The sequence below is a fragment of the Schistocerca serialis genome, chromosome 3, assembly GCF_023864345.2.
Source record: "Schistocerca serialis cubense isolate TAMUIC-IGC-003099 chromosome 3, iqSchSeri2.2, whole genome shotgun sequence".
Taxonomy (NCBI): domain Eukaryota; kingdom Metazoa; phylum Arthropoda; class Insecta; order Orthoptera; family Acrididae; genus Schistocerca; species Schistocerca serialis.
In genome coordinates this window covers 163,188,941-163,215,519 of record NC_064640.1, presented here as the reverse complement: position 1 = coordinate 163,215,519, position 26,579 = coordinate 163,188,941, and the positions used below count along the sequence as shown (strand labels likewise).

At 44.6% G+C, this 26,579-nt stretch overlaps 1 protein-coding gene across 3 annotated transcripts in view; it reads right to left on the bottom strand.

Moving 5' to 3' along the window:
• The window catches only part of LOC126471556 (glutamate [NMDA] receptor subunit 1), a 524,350-nt gene that overhangs the window by 278,746 nt on the left and 219,025 nt on the right, over nucleotides 1-26,579 (bottom strand). For all 3 annotated transcript variants that reach the window (XM_050099783.1, XM_050099785.1, XM_050099784.1), the window contains 2 exons: nucleotides 26,435-26,535; nucleotides 15,664-15,837 (listed from right to left, as the gene is read on the bottom strand). In XM_050099783.1, the coding sequence (XP_049955740.1) occupies nucleotides 15,664-15,837; nucleotides 26,435-26,535 (275 nt within the window). The remainder of the gene's footprint in view (nucleotides 1-15,663; nucleotides 15,838-26,434; nucleotides 26,536-26,579) is intronic.

The following is a 26,579-nucleotide window of genomic DNA, read 5'->3' as shown; positions in this document are numbered from 1 at the left end:
TTATTACGTTATGGACATTGTGGTGACGTCAGACAATAAGACTGACACAATTCGAAACAGTGTGAGCATTAAGGTTTAAAGGCCTTTTGTAAAAGTGTATGTTAAAGAAAAGTGTCTGTTCTTTGATAGCCGAGCGTGGTTCATTGTTTGCGTTGTACTGTGGAGTTCATGGATGTGTTCAGTTAATGTATATTAAATGCGAAAATAGAGTGTACAGTGCATTCACATCCAGTGTACATCCTTTCATTGAAGCATAAATTTCCCCGCAGTGGTGACCCCAAACTGGACGATTACCTTCTACAAGTGTATTGCAACAAACCGTTCGCGATATAGCTTCCAACAAAAAAAAAGAAGAACCTCAAACTGAATAGCAAGATTCTACTACCACACCTGCAGTGACTGCAAGCAACGGCAATCACATGGTCAACAGGAACGTCAAGATTCCCCCATTTTCACCGACAAACGCTCAGTTATGGTTAACCCAAGTAGAAGCTGTCTTCCGTTTCCATGGCATTATGTCGGACACGGAACAATTCACAGTAGCTGCTGCACAATTGGACCTAAGTGTTCAGTCGACAGCCTTACGCAGATCTAAAGGAAAAGATTTTGCAACGTTTTATGCTGTCGACAGACTTACAATTGCATAAGATCACTGATAGTGAAGAGAGTGCCAGTTGTTCCCCTCCCAAGTGCTCCGTTCACTGCGCGTGCTCGCTGGACGGGGCATACTGTCGGAACAATCTCTCAAACTGTTTTGGCTCCGTTGATTACCTCTGCATGTTCGGGATATTTTCTTTGCCTTCACAAATTTGTCTGTAGCCGAAATCGCACACGAAGCTGATGCTATTGCTATTACTTATACAGAAGTAAATATGAGTGCAGTGGTGTCAGAGGTTATGGCGGGTGGCCCCGAACCATGCATAGTAGCGGCAGTTGCTTCGGACGGTCCCGCATCGTGTATTGCAACGCCGCCCCCTCAAAGTTCGACACCGGAGCCATCTAAGGGCAACTTAGTCAATGAATTAGGTCGCCCACAACGCTAGACTGCAGAAGCAGAAAGAAGCAGCGCGTGTGCCGGTGTGGAGATCGAGGCCACTAATGGTGTCGCTTTCACTGACCTTTCGATAAGGCTGCCAGAAGACGTTCCAAGCCATGTGCCTACCCAAACTGCAAAGATGAGTGCAAGTAGATCCACACATTCGTCTCCACTATTTGAAGTGCCTACAACCAATGTGAAACAACACAGTTTCTGCAGTGACAGGTTCAGCTAGACTTTTTGTGAAAGACAGATTAACCAGTGACCTTTTCCTAATTGATACTGGGTCAGAGAAAAGTGTGTACCCAAAATCACAAGCTGTGAACCCTTCTGCCGGACTAGTACCTATTCTCACAGCGTCCAACAATTCATCAATTGCTACGTTAGGAAGGGTAAATTAGACTCTTGATTTGGATGAGAACTTCCGCCCCACGTGGACCTTCATTGTGGCAGATGTTAGCGGTGCTATCTTGGATGCTGATTTCTTAAATTATTTCTCCTTAATGCCTGATTTAGCGGACCGGTGCCTAGTTAGAATGCCGCAATCTCCTGTTCACTCTACAGCGCCAGTTCGGATGTTTTGTGACGCCGTTATTTGTGGAAAATACTTGTTATAGCTATGTATGCATCACAACATCTCAGCATGATGCGGAGAATGGAAGTGCTTGCCACACGAAAACATGACAAGCTACCTGTAATAATTAGCGCAAAAGTGGTCCAGAAAATTCATGCTCACCAAATGTAAAGAATAAATAAAAACGAAAACCCACTGATGGTGGCACAGTGGTGCCGAAACACGTTAGGGTACTGAGAAAAACGGTGTTTTGCGTAACTGGCGGACCTCAAATCCTAAAAATTGTAACTGCAAACACGGCCAATACAAGGAGCCGCAAATCAAAAGAAGGAATGGTTCCTGTCGTTTGCGTGGCAATTACAGATGGTTAAATGCCTGCACAACCTCTGACAGATATCCCGTCCCAAACATGACTTATTTCAATAGCAATGTGGCTGACACATGTGTCTTCACTGCTGTCGATTGCGCCAAAGTATTTTTTTCAGATTCCAGTATCTAAGAGGGACAAACATAAAACTGCCCTTGCTACACCATTTGGAATTTCGAGCACAACTCTATGCCTTTCAGTTTGTGCCGCACAAACTTGGCAGCACTTTATGCCTAGGGTCCTCCATGGGCTGTCTTCCACCTTTTGCTATACGGACAATATTGTGATCTTCTCGGAGAGCCATGAGCAATACCGCCAACATTTGTGTCAACGTTCGACAGGTTATAGAGTTTCGGCACTATGACAAATATTGATAAATGCACATTCGCCAGACAACAAGTTCAGTTTCTTGAATACACAGCCTCACGTACTGGTATTTCGTCGATGCCCGAGAGAGTGAACATTATGCAGCTGTCGCCGCCAACCACCTTCAGATGTCACCAGCATGTTCTGGGATGCTTAATTACTACAGATGTCATCTGCATCACTTGGCTCCCCTTCAAAAACCTAATAGCTGGCAAAAACACTTTGGACAACCGACGCATCCAGTGGACTTCCAAAAACATAACTGATTTCAGTTCCATGAAGACTACGCTTTGCTAACACCGCATTGTTCGCATATACGGTTGCGACGGCACCCATCGCCTTACTGGTTGCTGCAAGCTAGACGGCCGTCGGTGCTGTTTTGCAGCAATGTGTTTCCTCTTCCTGGCAATCTCTGGCATTATTCTCAAAAGATCTGTCCCTGTAACAATTACGTCGGAGCGTCTTTGATAGGGAGCTGTAGGTCATCTACTTGGCCATCAAGCATTTCTGGCAGTAGCTTGAGGGATACTTTTACTGTGTTCATTGATCACAAGCCTTTATGTCAATGTTTCACAGAGTCATGGAGCTGAGTCCCCCACATCAGTGTCGGCAGGCAGATTTCATTGAACAATTTACAACCAATATCTGACATATCTCTGGCCAGGATAATGTCGTCATTGACTGTTTGTCTCTGGATTGTGCGTTGATTGCAGCCCTGGTTGTATATCAAGATTCAGATCCCTTCCTTCTTCAATGCCAGCAGAATCCACCATCAACTGGTTTGCATCTTGGACTCCCTCCTCTGCAAGTTTTCGTCAAAAGGTACCATGTGACATATCCTGCAATAGGGTTCTCCTACTTATTCTGGCTCAATAGTTCTGCCCCAGTTTTGACATTTTTCGCATCTTGTCTAACCCAGGTGTTAAGGCTAGTGCTAAATTAGTGGTTGATAAGGTCGTCTGTCCCAGGCTGGAATGTCGGCAGTGGGTGAAGTGTTGCTACAAATTTCAATCTTCAAAAATTGCTGGTCATATTTCTGTTCCTAGATCTTCTTTCCCCTACCCTTCAGGGTGATTTTCACACATCCACTTGGATATTGTTGGTCCCTTCCCCTTTATCGTGGTTTCCGCTACATAGTGACAATAATAGACAGGTTCAAAAGGTGGCCTGAGGCTGTTCTGGTCACAGACATTTCTGCTCTCTCTGTCGCCTAAGCTCTGTTTACTTTTTGCTTTTCACTATTTGACAACCCTTAGATTATTACTACCGGCAGAGGTAGGCAATTTGACTACCTTTAGTGTGCCTCGGTGTGGCTGTAGTCACATTCACCAGTAATAGGATAGTAGTGCACTTACACAGTACTTTGAATGTGGACCTGATACATTACCTATGGTGGTTCTAGGCCTTCACGTTGTTGTAAAAGAAGGCATTGGGTGCTCTATAGCCTAGCTTGTCTACAGAGAGACGTTGAGGGTCCAAAGTAATTTTTTTCCCTCTCCTCTATTCCTGACCTTTATTTTAGAGAATTTGAACTCTTGTTACAGAAGCTGCAATAGTATATGCAGTTTCTTTCGCCGCAGAAACCCGTATGTCACGGTGCAAAAACCTTTTTTATGTAGTAATGATTTACATACATGCTCTTTTGTCTGGCAGGGAGTGGGAGCTGTCAAGCCTCCACTCTCCCAATTAGATAAAGGCCGTTTTAAGGTGTTACACCATTTGGACAAGACCTTTGTCCTGGATGTAAACGGAGTTTTGAGATACTGTGTCAATTGACTGATCGAAGCTGGCTTACATGGAGGAGTATTCAGGTTCTATGGTTACCCCATGGGTGCGACAAGTGCCTCAGTCAGGCTCACACTCTCCTTCTTTCCCTCTTGGAAATCGTTTTTCCGCGTGTCAGTAGGCAGATTTATTGTCGCTTTACACATATTCAGGGGGCTGCAGAATTTTCTCACAGATCTCAGCCACGTAACGTGAAATTCTTCCAAACTCTGCCCTCCAAATCACAAAAATGAGGGGGGGGGGGGGGGCTAATGTGGTGGCATGAGACAATAAGATTGACACAAGTCGAAACAGTGTGAGCGTTAAAGTTTAAGAATATTTTGTGAATGCGTATGTTACCTTTGTCCCTTTGTTCTTTAATAGTCGAGTTTGGGTCTGTGCCTGCATTGTATTGTGGAGTTTATACGTGTTTTCAATTGATGTGTATTAAATGTGAAAATAAAGTGTACAGCGCATTCACATCCCACATACATCTCTTTATTGAAGACGAAATAATAAATTTTCCATAACCTCTTTTTTGTTAAAATATGAAATACAATATCTAGTGTTCCTCAGTGATGTTAGAAATTATTTCCGCTTAGAGTAGCTACTTTATCCAAGTTCTCCATGCGCAACAGCTCTGTTGTAGCGACTGCCACTGGAATTTGATGAGCACGTTTGTGACGCTCTTGCGCTTTTTAAAGGAACCCGTGAAGATAATCTCTGCTCTTCTTTGGATTTTCTCTACTTTCTCTATTGGAGATGCCTTGGAAGGATAATGGACTAACGAGCAATACTCGTGAATTGGTCTAGCATCTATGTTAGACCGGTACTCCACAAATCACTATACGAACGTTACTTTGTGCCATATTCTGTTGTGATCTACGCACATATGGATTGGGGGCGAATGATCGTATCTGTTTCCAATACTCACCTCAGTGTCTCTTGTCTTATTCTGATGACGGAGACAGTAACACTGTTGCACAGTTCACCTTCGAATACCAGTTTCATAAAGTTAACTATCAGGGCTTTGCGAGATTACGTAGCCTTTCTTTAGAAGCTTCCAAAAGTCTGTAATCACCAACGACGAACATTTCCTTTGTGTCGGTACTGTCCCAAATGATTTGAAACGACACTTAGTGGTAAATTCTTCGATGCTAACTTTTAAGACTGCAGTCCGTACATGAATTGCTTCAAGGCATTAGATGGTGCTACTCTGCAAAATAGGGACCAGACGACGTTTTAGATACATTGTATTTCAGCTGTCACCACGAGATTACACTCGGCTCAAAGAAAAAGTATTGACACCACTCAGACATTACGAATCTATCTCAAGTTCGTTCCTGTTTGAAACAGGCAGAACTCCTATCTCCTTCCAGCGAATCTTTTAAGTCACTATTAGTGCGTCTCTGAATTCTTTCATATTTATTGTCATGTCTACTTGATAAGGTTTAATGACACTGGAGCAGTACTCTGGAACATGTGCCGCTAGCTTTTCGTATGCAATCTCCTTAACACATGCTCTGCACGTTCCCAGAGTCCTCCTAAAAATGTAAGTATTCCATTCATATTCCCTACCATTGATTTCACAAATTTGTGCTGCATAAAGCTTCATGTCAGGCTTAAGTATTCATATAATGTGATAGACTCCAAACGTTCACAACTGATGTTGTAAGCGGATACTGTGATGTTATTCAATTTGTTTATGGTCACTATCTTACATTTACGCACATACAAAAACATTGTAAATACTATTTAATGTCTTCTGCATTTTCTTACACTTATTTTTGAGTATGAACCCATAGTTGCTCTAAATTGCTTAAAGAATGTGTTTTTCTTGGGTATACTCTTCTTTTGTTTTGAAACAAATCTTTATGTCATTACCTTGGGTATTATCAAGTTACATTACAATAAAAATTATCCAGACGGCAAGTTTTATTCCACACATCAGTGTAAGGAAAAAGCAACATGTAAGCAAACCAATTTTTATCTGGATGTAGCTTAATAATAGCCAAAGGGGCGAAGTTATCTAATTATAAGCATTTAAATAAAGTTTACTCAGTCTAATAAGGCCAACTGAGGAGCTACTTGAGTATGAAGTAGTGGTTACAGGTTCTGAAAAGCTGACAAAGATTAGGAGAGAGATTTGCTGATCGTATGTCCCTCCATACATCTGCACCTACATCTACATGGCCACACTGTAAATCACCAAATCACACGTAAGTGCCTGACAGAGGATCATCGAACTGCATTCACAGTAATTTCTGTTAATCTACTCTTGAACAGCGGGCGGGAAAATTAAAATTTTTTTAAAATTTGTGGTAAGATCTTATGGGACCAAACTGCTTAGGCCATTGGTCCGTAAGCTTACACACTACTTAATCTAACTTAAACTAACTTACACTAAGGACAACACACACGCCCATGCCCGAGGGAGGACTGGAACCTCCGACGGAAGAAGCGTGCCAAGACGCATCAGAAGAAGCTAACATAACACATACATGTACCCGGGCGAACTCTGATTGCTCTTATTTTATTATGATGATCGATTTATATATATATATATATATATATATATATATATATATATATATATAAATTTGAAAACTTAATAAACCACGGAATAATGTAGATATAGAGGTAAGAATTGACACATGCTTGGAATGACATGGGGTTTTATTATTAGAACAAAAAAAAAAAACCAAAGTATTGCTAGACGCGTGAAAGATCTCTTGTGCGCGTCGTTTGGTGATGGTTCAAATGGCTCTGAGCACTATGGGACTCAACTGCTGAGGTCATTAGTCCCCTAGAACTTAGAACTAGTTAAACCTGACTAACCTAAGGACATCACAAACATCCATGCCCGAGGCAGGATTCGAACCTGCGACCGTAGCTGTCTTGCGGTTCCAGACTGCAGCGCCTTTAACCGCACGGCCACTTCGGCCGGCCGTTTGGTGATGATCGTGTGCTCAGCCGACACTTTCGTCATGCTTGGCCTCCCAGGTCCCCAGACCTCAGTCCGTGCGATTATTGGCTTTGGTGTTACCCGAAGTCGCAAGTGTATCGTGATAGACCGACATCTCTAGGGATGCTGAAAGACAACATCCGACGCCAATGCCTCCCCATAACTCCGGACATGCTTTACAGTGCTGTTCACAACATTATGCCTCGACTAAGCTGTTGTTGAGGAATGATGGTGGACATATTGAGGATTTCCTGTAAAGAACATCATCTTTTTTGCTTTGTATTACTTTGTTATGCTAATTATTGCTATTCTGATCAGATGAAGCGCCATCTGTCGGGCATTTTTTTAGCTTTGGTATTTTTTAGGCTCTAATAAAACCCCATATCATTCCAAGCATGTGTGTCAATTTGTACCTCTCTATCTACATTATTCCGTGATTTATTCAATTTTCAAATTTATACTGACTTTTTGATCACCCGGTATATACGAAGATGGTATCTGTTCTTTCGGACATGTCCGAAAGAACAGATACCATTGGTAACCATGCAGCTCGTTAGAATGAAATTACTATGAAATTACAACCCTTAGCTGCTCACAGACGTTGACATATGTCAACGGGGACAGATGAAAATGTGTGCCCCGACCGGGACTCGAACCCAGGATCTCCTGCTTGCATGGCAGACGCTCTATACATCTGAGCCACCGAGGACACAGAGGATAGTAAGACTGCAGGGATTTATCTTTGGCACGCCTCCCGCGAGACTCACATTCTCAACGTACTGTCCAGCACTACATTCGTAGTGCCCCCGCCCATTATACTCATTACTCGCGGCTCGTTGCCGATTCCCGCAAGAGTTCGGGCACTGTTTGTGCATTCGCACAGAAGAAGAAGATGGTCAAGTGGCCGGTGCGCCTTATATATATATATATATATATATATATATATATATATATATATATATATATGTGGGCGGGGGCACGACGAGTGTAGTGCGGGACAATACGTTGAGAATGTGAGTCTCGCGAGAGGCGTGCCAGAGATAAATCCCTGCAGTCGCACTATCCTCTGTGTCCTCGGTGGCTCAGATGGAGTCAGTCGGCTCACAGCCGTGTTAGCGTGCGGAGCTGCTTCGCGCGCCGTCCGACGCTCCGCTCTCGGTGGTGTTTACTTCCGCGTCGCGGTGTTTGTGTCTATCGAGTCCAGTACTAACATACTCCGTGGCGCACTCGTACCGCCGTGCAACGATCAAAGTAACGTTTCAGGCCGAACATCCACGACCCAGTGCTTTCGAAGTCGAACAGTTCATGCGAGAGGATCTACGTTTGAACCCCCAGGACGTAATCGGCATACACTTTTCCATCACTGGAAGTGTTGTCTACATCAAGATGTCGACGGAGGAAATTTGCACTGACATAATTCACCGCCATGCCACCGGACTAAAATTTAAACACCCTGATGGACATATGGGTGCTGTGACAGTCGCCCATGCTGGATGCGGTCTTCGGACATTGCGGGTGTTTGAGCTTCCGTTCGAGGTGCCTCAGGATGTGGTCATTGCCGCTTTCCAGCCATATGGCACCGTCTTGGGTCACGTCGCGGAGAAGTGGCAAACATTTACCACCTACCCCGTACTAAATGGCGTCCGGCAAATAAAAATTGAGCTGACGAAACATGTCCCATCGTACCTGCTGATTGGCGGTGTGAGGGCCATCGTCATGTACGATGGACAGCCACGAACATGCGCAGGATGTGGCCAGGAGGGACATGTACGTTCCGAATGCTTACACCGCCGTTTAATACAGACGCCGTTACGTGAAGAGACCCAGGCTTCGACGGTCACGTCCTTACCCATCACCTACGCCAAGGTTGCACAGGACCCCGTCGTACCAGTCTCGATTGCGCCAGCAGCAACGTCAACGCCACCCGCCGCAGCACAACGCGCCGACGACACAAGCACGGCGTCGCCTACAGTCCTCGCTTCAGGACCGTCCGGGCTGCAGACCGAAACCGATGTTCCTGTTGGAACCATGGACGTCGACCTCGGTGTCGTGGCGACGTCTGCCTTTGTCCAGACGGGTTCGGCGTCAGACGACGGGCGACCACATTCTGATTCAGAAGGCCACATCAGAAAACAGCGGTCGCCTCGCAAACACAGGAAACGACGACGAACGCCTTCCGATGACACCCTTTCTCAGACGGCCTCGCGAGATGTCGACCTGATGTCTGACGGTGATCTCCCACATTGTGTCCAGTCACGCGATGTGGAAGCAACAGGCGCCCCTCCTGTGATGCCTCCTCTCCCAGCCTGGGACGTGTCCTCGCCGTTGTCAACGAATGATGACGGCGGTCCCCCTGCCACTCATGTTGAGAAATCCACAACACTCGTTCCGGACGCACGAGACCGTCACATGTCCACGTCCTCAGCTTCCTGGGCCGATGACGTTGAAGAAGAAGTGGAACAGACTGCCATCGTGTCTGCACAGGAGTCCACCACGGCGACACTGGGGCTGGCGCCCCGCCAGTAATTATCACCACTGCGGCACCACCGGCGAGTCTCCACCTGGCGGCTACTTCTACCGCAAGTTCGGCAAATACTGAGGATGGCCGTACACAGCAATATCGTATCGCCACGATGAATCTTGCCACCATTCGTGCCCCCCATAAACTGGCCATGTTCCGAGACACTATTTACTCTGCGGATGTTGATATAGCACTCTTACAAGAGGTGTTTGTGGCTGACTTCCTAGTTCCCACCGGATACAACGCACGTGTTTCCCCAGCATCCGACACCGGTAGCGGCGTCGCCATCCTCCTACTCGACGGACTCCCTGCAGAGGACGTCATCTACCTCCCCACTGCGCGAGGCAAGGCCCTCACACTGTTCGGCGTTCGTATTATTAATATCTACGCTCCGTCCGGAACTGGCCGCCGTCATGACCGACATACTTTTTTTGCCGAAAGCGTCACACCCCTCTTCACAGGTCCGCAGGACGATTTGGTACTCGGTGGGGATTTTAACTCGACACAAGAGCCCGCGGATCAACTCCCGCGACATTCACCTTGTGCATCTCTCTCAGTGGTCATCGACCGTCTACGACTTATTGACACTTTGAAGCAGCTCCACGGAATTCAACAGGGCTATACATTCTACATCTCTCACTCGTCAAGCCGCATAGATCGCATCTACGTTACTCGCTCCCTTGCTGATGGCACACGTCATGAGGAAGTCTGGCCTTTGGCCTTTTCAGACCATGATGCGTCACTCTCGCCCTACAGCGAGTGTGGCATAGTCGTGGACTGTGGAAACTCAATGTCGCTCACCTGACCTCCTCAGATTGTCGCCGTATGGTCGAAGAAGCGTGGGCACGCTGCCGCCATCGTCGAGAAGCCTATGACTCCACCTTATCATGGTGGCTCTCCTGTGCAAAGCCGACCCTCAGGAAGATATTGATGAGTTATGGGAAGGAATATAAGGCGTGGCAAACTAATACCCTGCACTTCTACTACACCATACTACGTGACTGCGCGACGATGCCTTTCTCGCCAGCACGGCAGTCGATGGTCCATCGCACGAATGCGCAGATCTCCTTGATCATGCGGCGTTCCTTGGAAGGAACTGTAGTCCGTTCTCGTGCTTCTAATCGTATCCCTCAAGAACGTCCGTCGATGTACCACCTCCTTCAGGAAAGACAACGACGACGACGAGCTCTGGTCCAAGTGCTCACTGATGTGGAAGGGCGCCGGCACGATACCCAACAAAACATCGGTCGTGCTCCCCATGCTCATTTTGCCGGGCTATACGCAGCCGTACCGCATTCTGCAGCACTGATAACAGAAGTCGCTCAGCTTACTACGAACACTCTTCCAGAGGATGCACTGCATGACCTTCAAGACGACGTAACCACAGATGAAGTGGTAGATGCTATCAAGGCGGGTTCCGATAGCAGATCTCCTGGACCTGACGATATACCCATCGAATTTTATAAAAGTTTTCACTATTTGTTGGCTTCCACGTGGACGGCAATCGCACAAGAGCTGATGTCACCGATGACAGTGGTCCCGAGCGCCTTTCTAGATGGCATTATTATCCCCGTACATAAACCGCACGGGTTATCGAGGGTCCAGGACTATCGACCAACTACTTTGCTCAACAGCGACATCAAAATATTCACACGACTATTGGTGTCGCCACTCAAGAAGGTCGCACGTTACGTCACATCCTGCGACCAGACTTCCCTAGGAGGCGACAACAACATCCGTACGGCCCTTTGCCGTTACAGAGACGTGATAGCATTGGCGCATTATCAAAGTCTCCCTGTCGCCTTGGCTTCACTGGACTTTAGCCAGGCTTTCGACCGTGTTGACCACTTACGGACAGTTCTTCAGCATATGGGATTTCCTGGCGGTATTGTCACAGTGGTTATGCGCCTGTTGAGTAGTGCAACCTCTAAAATCATGTACAATGGTCGCCTCACACCGACCCTGGTCATCGCACGATCTGTACGACAAAGCTGCCCTCTTTCCACGATTTTATATGCTTTCGCCTTGGAACCCCTGCTCCAGGGCATGTGCCAACGTTTGGAAGGTATGGCTGTGCACGGCCACCGTTTTTGTTGTACAGCCTACGCAGACGACATAGTACTATATCTGCGCAGTGAAGATGAAGTACGAGTAGCACTGACATGGGTGGCGACTTACGGCGAAGCGTCGGGGAGCTACCTCAACGTGTCAAAATCAAAGGTCCTGCTCATTGGTGAGGGCTTGCCGGAGAGATGCGTTGCCCCCCTTAGTGTCGCCGCCACCATACGATATCTTGGACTTGATTTCGCAGCAGATCTGCGCCGCTCAGCGACTATCAATGGTAGACGCTTGCTACAGAGGATCAGAGCAACTCTCGCAGATCACCGGCTACGAGCTCTCGACGTTATCCAACGCGCGCAATACCTGAACATGTATCATGCTTCCCGTATACCACACGTGGCTCGAGTACTACCAGTACCAAATCTCCTGGCCCGACGACTGTTGATCGCTTTCGGCTCCTTCGTCAGCTCGGGGATGTTATTCAAGGTGCAATATGAACCCCTTGCACTGCCACGAGATCGTGGCGGGGTGGGACTCATCCACGTGCCGACTCGTGTCAAGGCACTTTACGTCAGCTCCCAACTAAAACTTTGGCATCGTTGCCCGCAGAGCCTTACTAGCCTCCTGCTTCACACCTTTGCGCCGGCCTCCTTGTCCGCCCCAGTACTGGTATCGACCATTCCAACCCCCTTTTATTACATCCAACGATTTTTCCTGGAGTTCAGTTATGTCTACCGGTCCTTACCACTTACGCGTTTGTACCTCACGAAAAGAGTCTCCGAATTGTTACAACAGTGCCGCCCGTCCAATCCCATCGAACGTAAGTATCCACAGTACGTGTGGCGACACATATGGAAGGCAATCCATGCGCGTTTTCTCGAATCAGACGTTCAATCAGAGTAGTACAACACGGTGAATGGCAAACAAGTTAACCGAGAGCGTCTGCACCGCATCCATCTCGCCGATTCATCCCTCTGCACCCACTGTGGAGTGGATGACACGGATGTCCACCGGTTCCATTGTGGCACAGCGTTCGACGTCTAGACACTTGCGCTGCGAATTTTGGCGTTTCTTACTCGACAGACACCAGCTCAGATCGACGTCCGCATGCTTTTGTACCCCGATAAGACTTTCTACCCCTCCGCCAAAACTCACTCTGTGAATTGGATCTGTGGCCACACGATCCGCTATCTGTTTACTTCTGGCGACAAGTCTATGCTAGGATATTGGACTTATGTCAATGAACGACACTGCGTCCTGATACGCAACCCACGCTATAAGCAACATTTTTCCAATTTCTTACGGAGCACCTTCGATGACCCACCTCGTAGCTGGAACGTCCAAGCCCTGAGAAGCTGAAAACTGTATTAACAGAACCGAACTGAATAGATCTGCTACCCAGAACCCACGCCTACGCAACGAGAAGACACGTTTGGACGAGCTGGCCTGCTGTAGGCGGAGACACTTCAGGCGCTCCTGTAAGAACTGGTCTTTAACTACAAGTGGCACGACGATAACTTTTCCTTATTTATTGCATTCGGGAGGACGACGGTTCAATCCCGCGTCCGGCCATCCTGATTTAGGTTTTCCGTGATTTCCCTAAATCACTCCAGGCAAATGCCGGGATGGTTCCTCTGAAAGGGCACGGCCGACTTCCTTCCCCATCCTTCCCTAATCCGATGAGACCGATGACCACGCTGTCTGGTCTCCTTCCCCAAACCAACCAACCAACCTTATTTATTCCTCTTAATTTCTTCTTAAAGGAAAATGAAATTTGATTTTGGCTTTGAGAAACGTTTTTTGTTCCAAAAGATTACTTCTTCGCCATCAAGACGAAAGAGACTAATTTTCGTTTACTGCAAGGAGAAACCAGTATAAATGGAGTATTTGTTTTCTTTTGAAACAAAAAAAATATGACAGGTTCAGATACTTATAGTCTGGGTATTAAAAAAAGTGGTAATCGTTAAAAAAAATGGATAGAGCGTCTGCCATGTAAGCAGGAGATCTCGGGTTCGAGTCCCGGTCGGGGCACACATTTTCATCTGTCGCCCCCCCCCCCCCAAAAAGATGGATAGAACGTCTGCCATGCAAGCAGGAGATCCCGGGTTCGAGTCCCGGTCGAGGCACACATTCTAATCTGTCCCCGTTGACATATGTCCACGTCTGTGAGCAGCTAAGGGTTGTAATTTCATAGTAAGAAACGTCTTTGTTTTAACGATGTCCACCCGAAATCACGTTTCATGTTTGTGAAACTCTTTCCCCTATTTCTCGATAGTAAAAACCATGCTGCCCTTCTTTGTACTTTCACGATGTATTCCGTCAATACTACTCGTATCTGCTAAGGAGCCCAGACCGCGCAGCAGTACTCCAAAAGAGGACGGACAAGCGTAGCGTAGGCATCTCTTTAGCAGGTCTGTTGCACCTTATAAGTGTTCTGCCAATCAAACGCAGTCTTTGGTTTGCCTTCCTCAAAACATTTTTTGTGTGTTCTTCCCAATTTAAGTTGTTCGTAATTGTAATTCATAGGTGCTTAGTTGAATTTATGGCCTTTAGATTTGATTAATTTATCGTGTAAACGCAGTTTAACGAATTCGTTTAAGCACTCATGTGGATGACTTCATACTTTTCATTGTTTGAGCTCAGTTGTCAATTTTTACACCATCAAGTATCTAATCTAAATCGTTTTGCAGTTGGTTTTGATCTTCTGATTACTTTACTAGACGATAAACAAGAGCATCATCTGCGAATAACCTAAGACGGCTGCTCAGATTGTCTTCTAAATCGTTTATTAGATAAGGAACAACAGAGGGCCTTCAACGCTACCTTAGGGAACGTCAGAAATCACTTCGGCAAAGCGTCGGGGAATGTACGCTGACAGAAACGGGAAGTGTTACACCATGAACGCTAGCAAACTAATAATAGAGCATTTCCATTCCTGTTGTATATTATCATTGCAAATTCATCCTTATGCTAACTTATATTCAATACATAGGAAAAACATCACTACAGATGAAGAATGGCGGCTATTGGCCCTTTATAGCCTTATTTCAACTTTTTAGGTGGACATCACAACACAGCATGCACAGAGAACGTGGACGCCATCTTATAGCCACCTGTCGGATATGCGTGGTGAGTATAAGGCAGTCTTATGAGATACTTGGGGGACATAAACAGGGTATATTTACAGTGGCATATAACTTCGATAACAGTGCTAAAGTGACTGACGATAAAGCCTTAGTTGCTTCAAAACTGAGAGCAAATCAGTGGAAGCTATAGTGGAAGAAAAGTGGTCAGAGAGTAGCTTCTGTTCCCGATAACGAAATATTATGCAGCTGACGTCCCCTATTTCCAGTGCTATGGAAGCAACACCATTACCTATCCGATTAGGAGGCTGCGTCAACCTCTCGGGTTCTCGCAGCCAACAATGCAGTACGGATATTGTACACAAAACCTTCTGCACGTGATCTAAAAAGAGAAAGAAGGGAGGACGATGGATGTATTGGAAATAGAGCACACATTGGGAATGGACAGGTATCTGGAAGAAAATGCGCAGTGTTATCTGCAAACAAAGCATCGTGATTCTTGGGTTAAGTGATTTAAGGATAGCATGGAGAACTTACATCAGGACGTGGATGGGTGTGCGGGGGTCTCCTCTTGAATGCTAAGCAGTGTATGAAGATAACTAGCTGGCTTTCAGATGTCGTTGCTTGCGATATTAGTGATGAATCTCTACTGCCGCACTGCACAATTACTAAGAACTAATACTAAAGCGATGTTAATGCAATAAGTTAGGGATCAGCTACCTCACATTGACAGTTTGTACATATCTGTTGTTAAACTACAAAATTAAATTCGGCGCCGAAAATTGTAACCATTTTCATCGTGAGATCTAATATTACATTTTTTCCTGTGGATAAGTAAATTACAACTATCAGCACTTGACGTGTTTTCATTTTGTGCAGTAATGTTACGTATACACCATGCCATAAATAGTCAACTTAAAACTCACATACTATCCTTAATGTGATCTGTTTCTACTGTAGCATTCACTAGTTTTAGCCCTAGTGTACCCATTGGGACGTTTGGAGCTTCAAGTGCTTGTTCTGTCACAATCCAGACGTAGTTAACTTCCATCATGTTTAGTAACTCAGCATCACGAAACACCACTTCAGAATCCTGTTTGCTGTAACAGAAACAATTTTATTAATTCTAAGAAAAATAAACGAACGTTGCTAATCTTAAAATTTTAGACAGTTAACTCTAATAATGTAAATTGCATTTATTTTCTGGCATGTGTACCTTTTTTTCTGTAGTGTCATGCTGTCATTGCCAACATGTGTTTTTAAAACTGCTCTGAAAATTGTATCAGAGTAAGAATTCAGCTGAAACTGATGATTAGCGATTTCAGTTTCTCAACCAGAATTCAGATTTTTCTCTCACGTTTGCTAATTAGCAACTGAGTTATGCATATGAAAATGAATATACTTTTGTAAACATTATGCAAAGTTATGCACCATTCAGTTGCTTTCCAACTTCAACAAATATAATTTTTAAGAGAAGAAAGAAACTGTAGCTATTAGAACACTTTAGACAAATCAATAGGATGAGATATCTGTCACGAAATGCACATTTAAAAAGTTTTTCTTATTTACGAAAACAAGGAAGGACGATTAGGGTTTACTGTCGTTTCGACGACAGTCATTAAAGACGGAGCACAAGCTAGGAGACCATCCAGAAATTTTCCTTACGCGATTTTGGGAAATCACGGGAAAAATTATCTGGATGGGCATATAGGGATTTTAAGCACCGAATTCCTGAATGCGAGTCCAGTGTTTTATTCTCTATTAAGGAAACATATTGTTTTAATATTTCATCTCATATGTAAAAAATATATAACTAATAATGACATCATCAAAATACTGTATGCAGGGTGATTTTTTCCACCGTGTACAAACTCAAGGGATTGATCGATGAGAGGATACGAACAGAAAAGATCTAATGATTCCAGTATGATTCAAGGTCTAATGAACTTATGCCCGGAAATGCATGATTTCCATGCTAGAGACCATTTATTCAGTCATACTTTTTTTACAGAAACTGCGGTCTAATCTGCGCTGTACCATACAGCCACAGTTACAGTAAGCATGGTTCCCTTCTAGAGGTCGCTACTGTTCCTCATACGTCGTGCCCTAGCGCCCTCTCCTATCATACTAACTGGTAACGTTGTGTCCGATTCCGATTCACTTCTCTTGCAGACTCACTTTGTAGTGGATGTGATACAGCGCAATTCCAGATATAAGTTCATTAGACTTTTTTGTTCCGTATCCCCTCATCGATTAATCCCTAGAGTTTGTACACGGTGGAAAAAATCACTCTGTAGAAGAGTATTGCACTTGTAAGACATACAATGTATTCTAGAGTAAAAATTTTGGCAGAACAATTTTACAGGAGATTACAGGAAGTGACAAATACCGTTAAATAACAGCAGTTTATGTTGATGAGATATGCGCATAAGGTAATAAAAACAACTTCTGCGTCTAAATTCTGCAAGCCACATTACAGTCTATCCCGGAGAATACTTCAAGTATCATAATAATTTCTTATCCAATACAAGGGAAATAGTTTACACAATATAACTTGAAAATAAGTATACAAGGCGGTTCCGCTGCCTCTATCGCCGTCGTTTTAGACAAACAGATGTTCTATCAGGCCTTCGAAACCTACGCGAGAGATTTTCATATTCTCTTGCTCGCTACGTGCAAACCATTAGTCCAACAGAAAAAATGAGCAGGAACTGAGACGTATACTGCAAATCATCTTTGAAACAGCTTTTCCAGGTTGAACCCCATTATACGCTGCTTCAGGGTGGTCGTGGTTCTGAGGAAACTCACGGGGGTAAAGTGCTTTCACACAGAATTGATGCACAAAGCAAACTCATTGTTTTTGCCTCAAAGTTGCTCACTCAAACTCAGAGCAATCATTCTAAAATTGAAAAAGAGGATCTCGCTATTGTGTCTGGTGTGACCAAATTCAATCATTATTTGTAAGGCTGCAAGTTCTTTTGAGTGACAGATCACGAGTCTTTGCGCCGGCCGCTGTGGACGAGCGGTTCTAGACGCTTCAGTCTGGAACCGCGCTGCTGCTACGGTCACAGGTTCGAATCCTGCCTCGGGCATGGATGTGTGTGATGTCCTTAGGTTAGTTAGGTTTAAGTAGGTCTAAGCCTGGGGGACTGATGACCTCAGATGTTAAGTCCCATAGTGCTTAGAGCCATTTGAACCATTTTGAACAAGTCTTTGCAGTCCTTGTTTTATTCGTCAATGCCGGTTCCTACACGCGCTGCTCAAAAATTGCAACTTTGGGCTTTGTTGCTTTCGCAGTATCAGTATGAAATTGTGCATAGAACTACGGCAAAGCATGGCAAAGCAGACGCCCTATCTCACCTTCCGATTGGCCCAGACTCTGATTTTGATGCATCTGCCGCAGCTTGTTGCCAAATCGATGACTCCGAATTGCTGGAATCTTTTCACTTGCACTACAGAAATATTGTACAGACTATGGAAGCAGACCCAGATCTCAAGATTTTGTTTCATTACATTCGCACGTGTTGGGCTCGTTCATTGAACAGTATCTAGAAGTCAGTTGTGCGCCGACATTTTGCACGACGGCGTAACCTTTCAGTTCAACAGGGTGTGACTGTAGTTCAAAATGACAGTGGACAATCGCGTGCACTTAGAGTTACAAAAGGATGTATTGCGATTGCTCCATCAAGGACATTGGGGAATTGTTCACACTAAACAGTTAGCGCGACGGCGCAGTACTTGGCAGGGCATGGACACTCACATTGAATACATGACATCAAAGTGTCGCGCATGTGCGGAAAACCAATTCGCTCCGCCACAGACATTCGCAGCTTGCCTTAAGACTCAATCGCCATGGCAATGAGTGTACATTGACTTTGCAGGACCATTTTGGAACACTCATGTGCTCATAGTGGTACACTCTTTTAGCGAGTTTCCATTTCCAGTGCCTATGATCTCGACCGCGTACCGTAGTACCATACAAGTGTTGTCCTCAACCTTTTGCCCTGGAGATGGCTAGAAGTACTTGTGTCGGACAACAGACCACAGTTCACTTCACGTGATTTGAACTGTTTTGTGAACGAAAAGACATTCGTCAACTAACAAGTGCTCCGTTTCACCCCCAGTCCAACGGAGAGGCAGAACACCTCGTAATCACTTTTAAACAACAGATGGCCAAACTTCGCACCACCCACACATGGGAACGGGCGCTGTAACTCTTTCTCGCCTCTTATTGCTCCCACCCATGAGACGGGCCATCACCGGCGGAACTTCTGAATGGCGGCTGCCATCGGATGCTACTACATTTGCTACAACCACCGCAGCTTCTGGCGCCGCCAATGGTCCGCAAGTATCACTTTGCGTCACACAATCTTGTTCTTTTCAGGGTTTATGGCAACCGTGGGCGCTCGGAAAGAGGCATGACCCAGGAAAACATTAGCTTTTCTGTGTACCTGACTGCAGGCCCCAATGGTTTGCAGCACAACCACCAGAACAAAATTTGCGCGTGTCATTTGCCCCATGATTTTACTGCTTTTCTTCCCCCAGATTCACGGCCTCGCGGGACCATGCGGCCTTCCCAGACAGCCTCTGGTGCCACCAGGGCACCCCAGGAGGAGCGGATGGACGATGCTCCTTCGTTACCGCCGTCCCCGCTCGCTGACCCGATGGACGTGGACCTGTCGGCGACGTCGACATCGCCTTAGGACACGCCCTCAGGCCTGGACATGTGCCCTGGCAGCAATTTTCCCAAGGATGTTCCTGTTGCCTCACAAGCCCGATGATGGGGTGCATTTGGGAGTATGCCATCCTCCAGTCACGGCTCCCAGCCCGTCTCTACGTACAGCGTCCAGCCTCCCTCCTCCCTCCCTGTTATCATTTGCATCTTCCCTACGCGACAACGGTGCAGCATTTTGGGGAGGGGGGAGGGAGGGAGGGAGGAAGGGAGGGAGGGAGGGAGGGAGGGAGGGAAGGAGGGGGATGAGGCATGTGTTGGCGTAAGCTGCCGCCAACACACCAGCCGGCAGAGATGTAGTGCGAAGATCGATAGTAGGAGCTGGATCAAGCACACCTATCACGAGAGAGGTCAGAGACAGACTCGCAAGCAACACACCACCAATACCCTCTTGACAGCAAGTATTTAGGCCGTCGCTGCTGAGCGGAGGGCTTCAGTCACTCAGTCACTAACTCTTATTCCAGTCACTGGCTACAAACAAAATCTAACTATTTTTTACGCCATCAGTGAATCCCTATTCGAATCGTATATGTTCACACTAGATGTTTGTTTCGTATCAGAACTTCGATGTGTGGAGTGCTATGTTTTCCACAAAACTCACGTGTGTACTGGGACCGCCAGACTGCAGTGGAGTACTCAATCGGAGATTTTCCCTTATGACTTTTGGTTCAAACACAAGAAGGTCATGAAATTTTAGTTTCCATTTACTCCCTGTCTGGGATATGTAGAATATCACTGCTTGAATTAGTGCCATGTTTATATGGAGTTTGAGTTTCCACAACAGATTTTGTGGCTGAACAAGTTGACTGACAAGGAACTCTGTCAGTGCCAGGTTGCAAAAGGCCAATGATATTTATGACACTCAATGTCTCACTCAGGGCTTACCACAGAACCACAGTATTGGCAATAGCAACGATAAACAAAGCAAACACTGCATTATATCTACAACAACAGTTGCTGAAACTGACATTTCGTCGAAAAGGAACACAAAGAATTTCACAGAGTGACAAAGAAGTGGCAGATGAAACAGCATTTCTGCAAGATGTGTCATTGGAATGTGTGGTGTCGTGTATGCCAAACTATGCGGAAGTTGTACATGAAGAATACAATGATGACAATACGTTTTTGCCAAGTGAAGATGATACTGAAACAGTTCATCATCCTTGTCACATAGGACGCCACAAATCTCCCCTCCAGTGAAACGTAGTAAAGAATAATCGTTGTCCAAGGAGCGGGTAGTAAATAAATTGCATACATGGAATATCATCCACAGCATAGTAAAAATACAATTATAAACATATTTCGAATAAGTTAGGAGCAGTATGACCGTGTATTGCATAAGAAAAAATACGGAAATTCAAGGGAGGACAAGGCACACTTTTTACAAAAACTGGTGTTTCGAGTTTCAAGGATGCTCGATGCAATATGCAGGATTTGCATGATAGTGACCTACTATGTTGCACATTGTGCACGACATGGATTGCAGTGATTTCAAGGAGAGCAGTGGACAGCTGCATAACTTCGAACGGTGTTACGGAATTTCAACACATAAAATAACGAAATTTCAAACAATGCTTCAACTTGACGGTGCACAGTTAACTGCGGAATGGGCCTAAAAATTTGTAGCAGAGGTAAACAAACGCCACCGTATACAATTATACCGACTGCCAATCTATTTTTTAAACTGACTAGAAAGTTATTTATTGTGCTACGAGAAGTGGGAGATGCTCTGCCACCTATGATTTTTTCTCGTGTGTGTGGTCTTTTTAGGGCAGTACGGAATGTTTAGGTCACAGCAAGCAAGAGTGGGAAAATGGGCCTAGGAGAACTATAACTGGTATCAGCACTGATTTTGGCCAATAGCTGGTCAAAACAAATTGCTTTCGCTTGATTTCTGGTCTGCATATAAAAATTACACTCCTTTAGAGCAAACTATTCCCCCTGAAAAGTGTGTCACATTGTAATTCATACCACCCGGAACCGCTAGACGAATTCAGCCTGTGAATATTTTTTTTTTTTTTTTGTATCTATAAAACAAATTCTCGCACTATCTGCAGCTATGCCTAAAGGGTAGCCAGTTTCACGATAAGCTCCACGACAGACTGTTTCGCATTCAGTTACATGCCATCAAATTCCATCAGTTCTCATCACCCTGTTACACCAATATGATTCTATATGCATTCTGTAAGAGTGGATACCTAACTGAAAATCCTGTACGGTTTGTAACTACTAAGGATTTCGCCTTTGATCTTGATGGTGCAAGTCTTTCTGACCACTATGGCGCGCCATTTTTCATTCTGTGTTCATGGTGCAAGTTAGTGGTTTGCTTTGAACATTTCTTGAATGTCGACGTTGTCCATTTTGTGAAGTATAATACATACATGCCATAGAAGGTTGATCTCTGCACCTCCAGTACCCTAATTTTTTGTGGCCCTTCAGATGCACGTGGTGAGTCATTAGCAGCTAATACGAGAGGTTTTTTTTTTTTTTTTTAAGTAAGGTCCGTTTGAACATAGGTACACAACGAAAGGTTATTTCAAAAAAGTAAATTTATTTTCAGACAGTACATACTTCACTATTTTTCGATATAGTTGCCAAGTTTGTTCAAACACATATACTTCTCAACCAATTTTAAAATACCGTCTACATAAAAACTTACCACCTGTTCCGATAACCAAGAGTTCACTGTCGTTTTCACGTCGTCGTCATCATTGTAACGGTTGCCACTGAGGTGTTGTTTGAGGTGGAGAAACAGATGGTAATCGCTTGGCGCAAGATCAGGACCATAGGGTGGGTGGTCTAAAACTTCCCAGCCAAAACTGCCCAATAAATCGCGGGTCTCACCTGCAGTGTGAGGTCTTGGATTGCCATGGAGCAGGAAAATTCCCTTTGACAGCATGCTGCATCTCTTGTTTTGAATTGCTCTGCGTAACTTTCCCAGGGTTTGGCAGTATGCTTCTGCATTGATAGTGGTTCCTACACTGCACGAAGTCGACCAACCAAACACCATGAATATCCCAAAACACTGACGCCATGATTTTGCCCTGGGACATAATCAGTTTGGCCTTCACCTTTACAGGCGAGTGTGTGTGTCTCCATGCCATGCTCTGTTGCTCGATTTGGGCGTGATATGCGAAACCTATGTTTCGTCTCCAGCTACAATCTGACTCAAGAAGCCATCACCTTCTCCATGATAACGAGTCAAGAAATTCATCACACACTCAAATATCTTTTGTTTTTGTGGTCCTCTGTTAGGAGTTTCGGGACCCAATGAGAGCACAGTTTCCTAAACCTTAGGTGTTCAGAAACAATGTTATAAAGCACTGATCTCGACACATCAGGAAATTCGTTTGAGAGACCTGTTATTGTGAAGTGCCAGTTCTCACGAATTCTCACTTCAACTGGAGCCAACAAATCATCTGTAATCAAAGAATGGCGACCGGAGCGGTCCTCATCATGGACGTTGTCACGGCCATCTTTAAATTCTCTCATCCACTTACGCACTTTGTTTTCACTCATAACAGAATCACTGTACACTTCGCAAATCTGTCGATGAATTTCTGCAATAGATAGGTTCCTTGCTGACAAAAACCGTATCACTGAGCGAACCTCATATGCGGCGGGCGAGTTGATAGTCTTAAACATTTTGAAAGCACAGAACAGAACAGTATAGGTTATCCACAGAGCTGAAACTGGGCACAGTTTGCTCGAGGCATGCCGGTACACGACGCACGCGTTCGTTGCGGTATGCGCACGAACTACTAGTGTCTACAACAAAACGGACCTTACTTAAAAAACACGCCTCGTATTTTTCCAGTCATAGCTGTTAGTTAACACAACACTTTCAAGTGAGCCTTACTAAAGCTTGAACTTGCGACCCCACACTCAAGGGATTCCTTGTGAGGCACACCGGATCGAATCACAGCTTGCATCATCTCTTTGATATATGTCTGGTTCAAATGGTTCAAATGGCTCTGAGCACTATGGGACTCAACATCTTAGGTCATAAGTCCCCTAGAACTTAGAACTACTTAAACCTAACTATCCTAAGGACATCACACACACACCCATGCCCGAGGCAGGATTCGAACCTGCGACCGTAGCAGTCCCGCGGTTCCGGACTGCAGCGCCAGAACCGCACGGCCACCGCGGCCGGCTATATGTCTGGCACGTTACGTCTTATGTGAATATTGCTCTCAGCTACGTAAATTCCCTGACCCACTCAGAATTCCCTTCCACTTCCAGTGGCTTAAGTTGGCGTTTTGCACAGGCTTGATCCCAACTAATAGCTAGATATTCTGTCCTAGATTAATTTCCTTTTCCTGTATTTTTTCAGTGGTCGTCAAGTAGCAGTAGGAGTAGGAAATATTCTTTTATGCTGGTGTTATTAAGGATTTCGACGTTTTATCGAACTACTTTCTCCACGTTGTCTCAAGCTCTGAGTTTTGCTGGCCCTTATAGCTGACTTCTGAATCTGTACTTCATGCCACCAAACTATTTGATTTATATCGTACTGTGACGTGGTCTATTTGGTTGACTATTGTAACATTTATGGTGCTTGGAGCCATAGTTGTTCCCACATATCACTTCTCAGTCATACATTAGTTGAATCAAGACGTCATAACGTAGAGTGAGGTAGGAACGCCAGACGCTACTACACAGTTACACCTATAGTGGGAGATTTCACAAACTGAATCTACTTGTGTTCTGATAGTTATGTGATTGAAGAACTGGCTTGCGTGTAATTCCAGCAGAGGTCTGAGATTTCACAAACTGAATCTACTTGTGTTCTGATAGTTATGTGATTGAAGAACTGGCTTGCGTGTAATTCCAGCAGAGGTCTCATGATGACAAAATCCTGGTGCTAAATTTAAGATTTCCTAGTGTAAATGAATGACTATTTGATGAATAATTCCGGCCTTAAAGGTATTTTGAACTAATGAATACTTATTATCGCCATATCTTAGTTACTTTGGAGTGGCTGATCGATCATTCCAGCTTTATAAGGGTCACTTATCTTTTGATGTTATGAGATAGAGTGAGGAAGGATCAACAGATGTTTCTACATAGCTACAACGGTGGCGGGAAACTATGCCAACTGAAGCGCCTTGTGTTCTGATTAGCTGTTGTAATAAAAGGTTACTGAATTACCCTCTGGTCTGCGCGCCAAAACTCATAATTGTGTTTTTTAATGTCAACTTTTAGAAAACATTTGAGTAGCTAGAAGGAACCGAATTACTTCACGTGTAATCAGCTTCGCAGCGAATGACTGTCTAGCAAATTGATTCGCTTCAAACAGTTCAGTCGTTAGTGGAGGGGCCAAACAGGTAGCTTGGCTGGATTGCAGTTCGCCTCTTATATCGAAACTAAGCAGGTAGTTCAGAGTGTAATTTGGTCTGTGAAATGTTAACAATAGTTGCTACTCAGTTTGAAAATAAATGATAAACAATTGTATTTTTAGTGATAAGAATGATTAGTAACTTTACCTGTGAACTGTTGGCGTGTGCATTACTATGCCTCATCGTTGTACAGTTTGTAATTTTATCTGAAGAAGTCTGCATAGTAAAACAACTGCTGGCATGTGTATAAACTTTGGAACTTATTATTTCAGTAAGAGGAAGCCTTAGCCTGTTTCTTGTTAGCTCCATTAAAACCTCACAGAAAAAACAGCGAGCTCAAGATCTACGTATTACATGTATGCTGGGATAACATCGCTTGAAGACGCCAGGTTGGTAGACAGTTTAGAAATTCTGTGCTTTGCTCAACGCGGCAAAAGACAACTAGGCCCATTACATGTGCTGCTAGTCAAGTACAGTTACGTGGCATCCGTGGTGGTACAGAAACGGGAATTGCAATCACTCACGCACTGATGAGTGACTGACTCACATTATTTTCAATTGCGACTGATATACGAGGGTAACCCCAGAAGTAAGGTCTCCTATTTTTTTATAAGTACATAGACCTGTTTATTTCTACAATGGTTTACATCAGTTTACAGCTTGAACATTTAGATATTTTTCGACATAATCACCATTTCTGTCGATGCATTTTTGTAGACGCTGTGGCAGTTTTTGTGTGCCCATGTCATACCAGCTCGCCGCCATACTGTTCATAAAGTTATGAACCTCTTCTTTCACCTCGTCGTTGGGGCTGTATCGCTTTCCTGCCAAATGTTCTTTTAACCTATGGAATAGGTGATAGTCACTGGGCGCCAAGTCAGGGCTGTAGGGTGGGTGGGTGATTATGTTCCACCGAAACTATTGCAGGAGAGCAACGGTTTGCTGAGCGATGTGTGGGCGAGCGTTGTCATGGAGAATGTGTACGCCCTTGCTCAACATTCCTCTTCTCCGGTTCTGAATTGGCCGTATGAGTTTTTTTAAGAGTCTCACAGTACCTGTCAGCGTTAATTGTGGTCCCAGCGATTCAGCTCCGACGGCGAAGTGAAAGAAGATGTTCATAACTTTCTGAACAGCATGGCGGCGAGCTGGTATGACACAGGCATACAAAAACTGCCACAGTGTCTACAAAAATGCATCGACGGAAATGGTGATTATGTCGAAAAATAGCTAAATGTTCAAGCTGTAAACTTATGTAAACCATTGTAGAAATAAACAGGTCTATGTACTTACAAAAACAATAGGAGACCTTATTTTTGGGATTACCCTCGTATTTTGTGGGGATGCCGTACAGTCTTATCAAATTTTCCTCTGAATAAAATTATTACGAATCTCATCAAAATAAGGGTAATTTGTTGTTCAGCTATTGACTAATTGGCACAACATTAATGCAGCATACTTCTCCAGTCACATTCTGTAGTTCAGATCCAAGTAACGCTAGAAATGTTTGTCTCTGTAATGTCTTGAAGGATTATGAAGTCTTAATATTTTTCCATACATTACGGTAACTAGGACATAAAATACGAATAGGTATTGCAGTAATGAGTAGAATTACCATGAAACCCTTACCTTGCGTACATAAGGAAGACTCGTGACTGTGCGCCTTTAATTTCTGTCAAATAATCCGTATAGCTGTCAAGTCCCGGTTCAATCTCTATTGCAAACTCGACCTGTCAAAAAACGTTAATTTGTTAAATCTACTTATTTATTTACG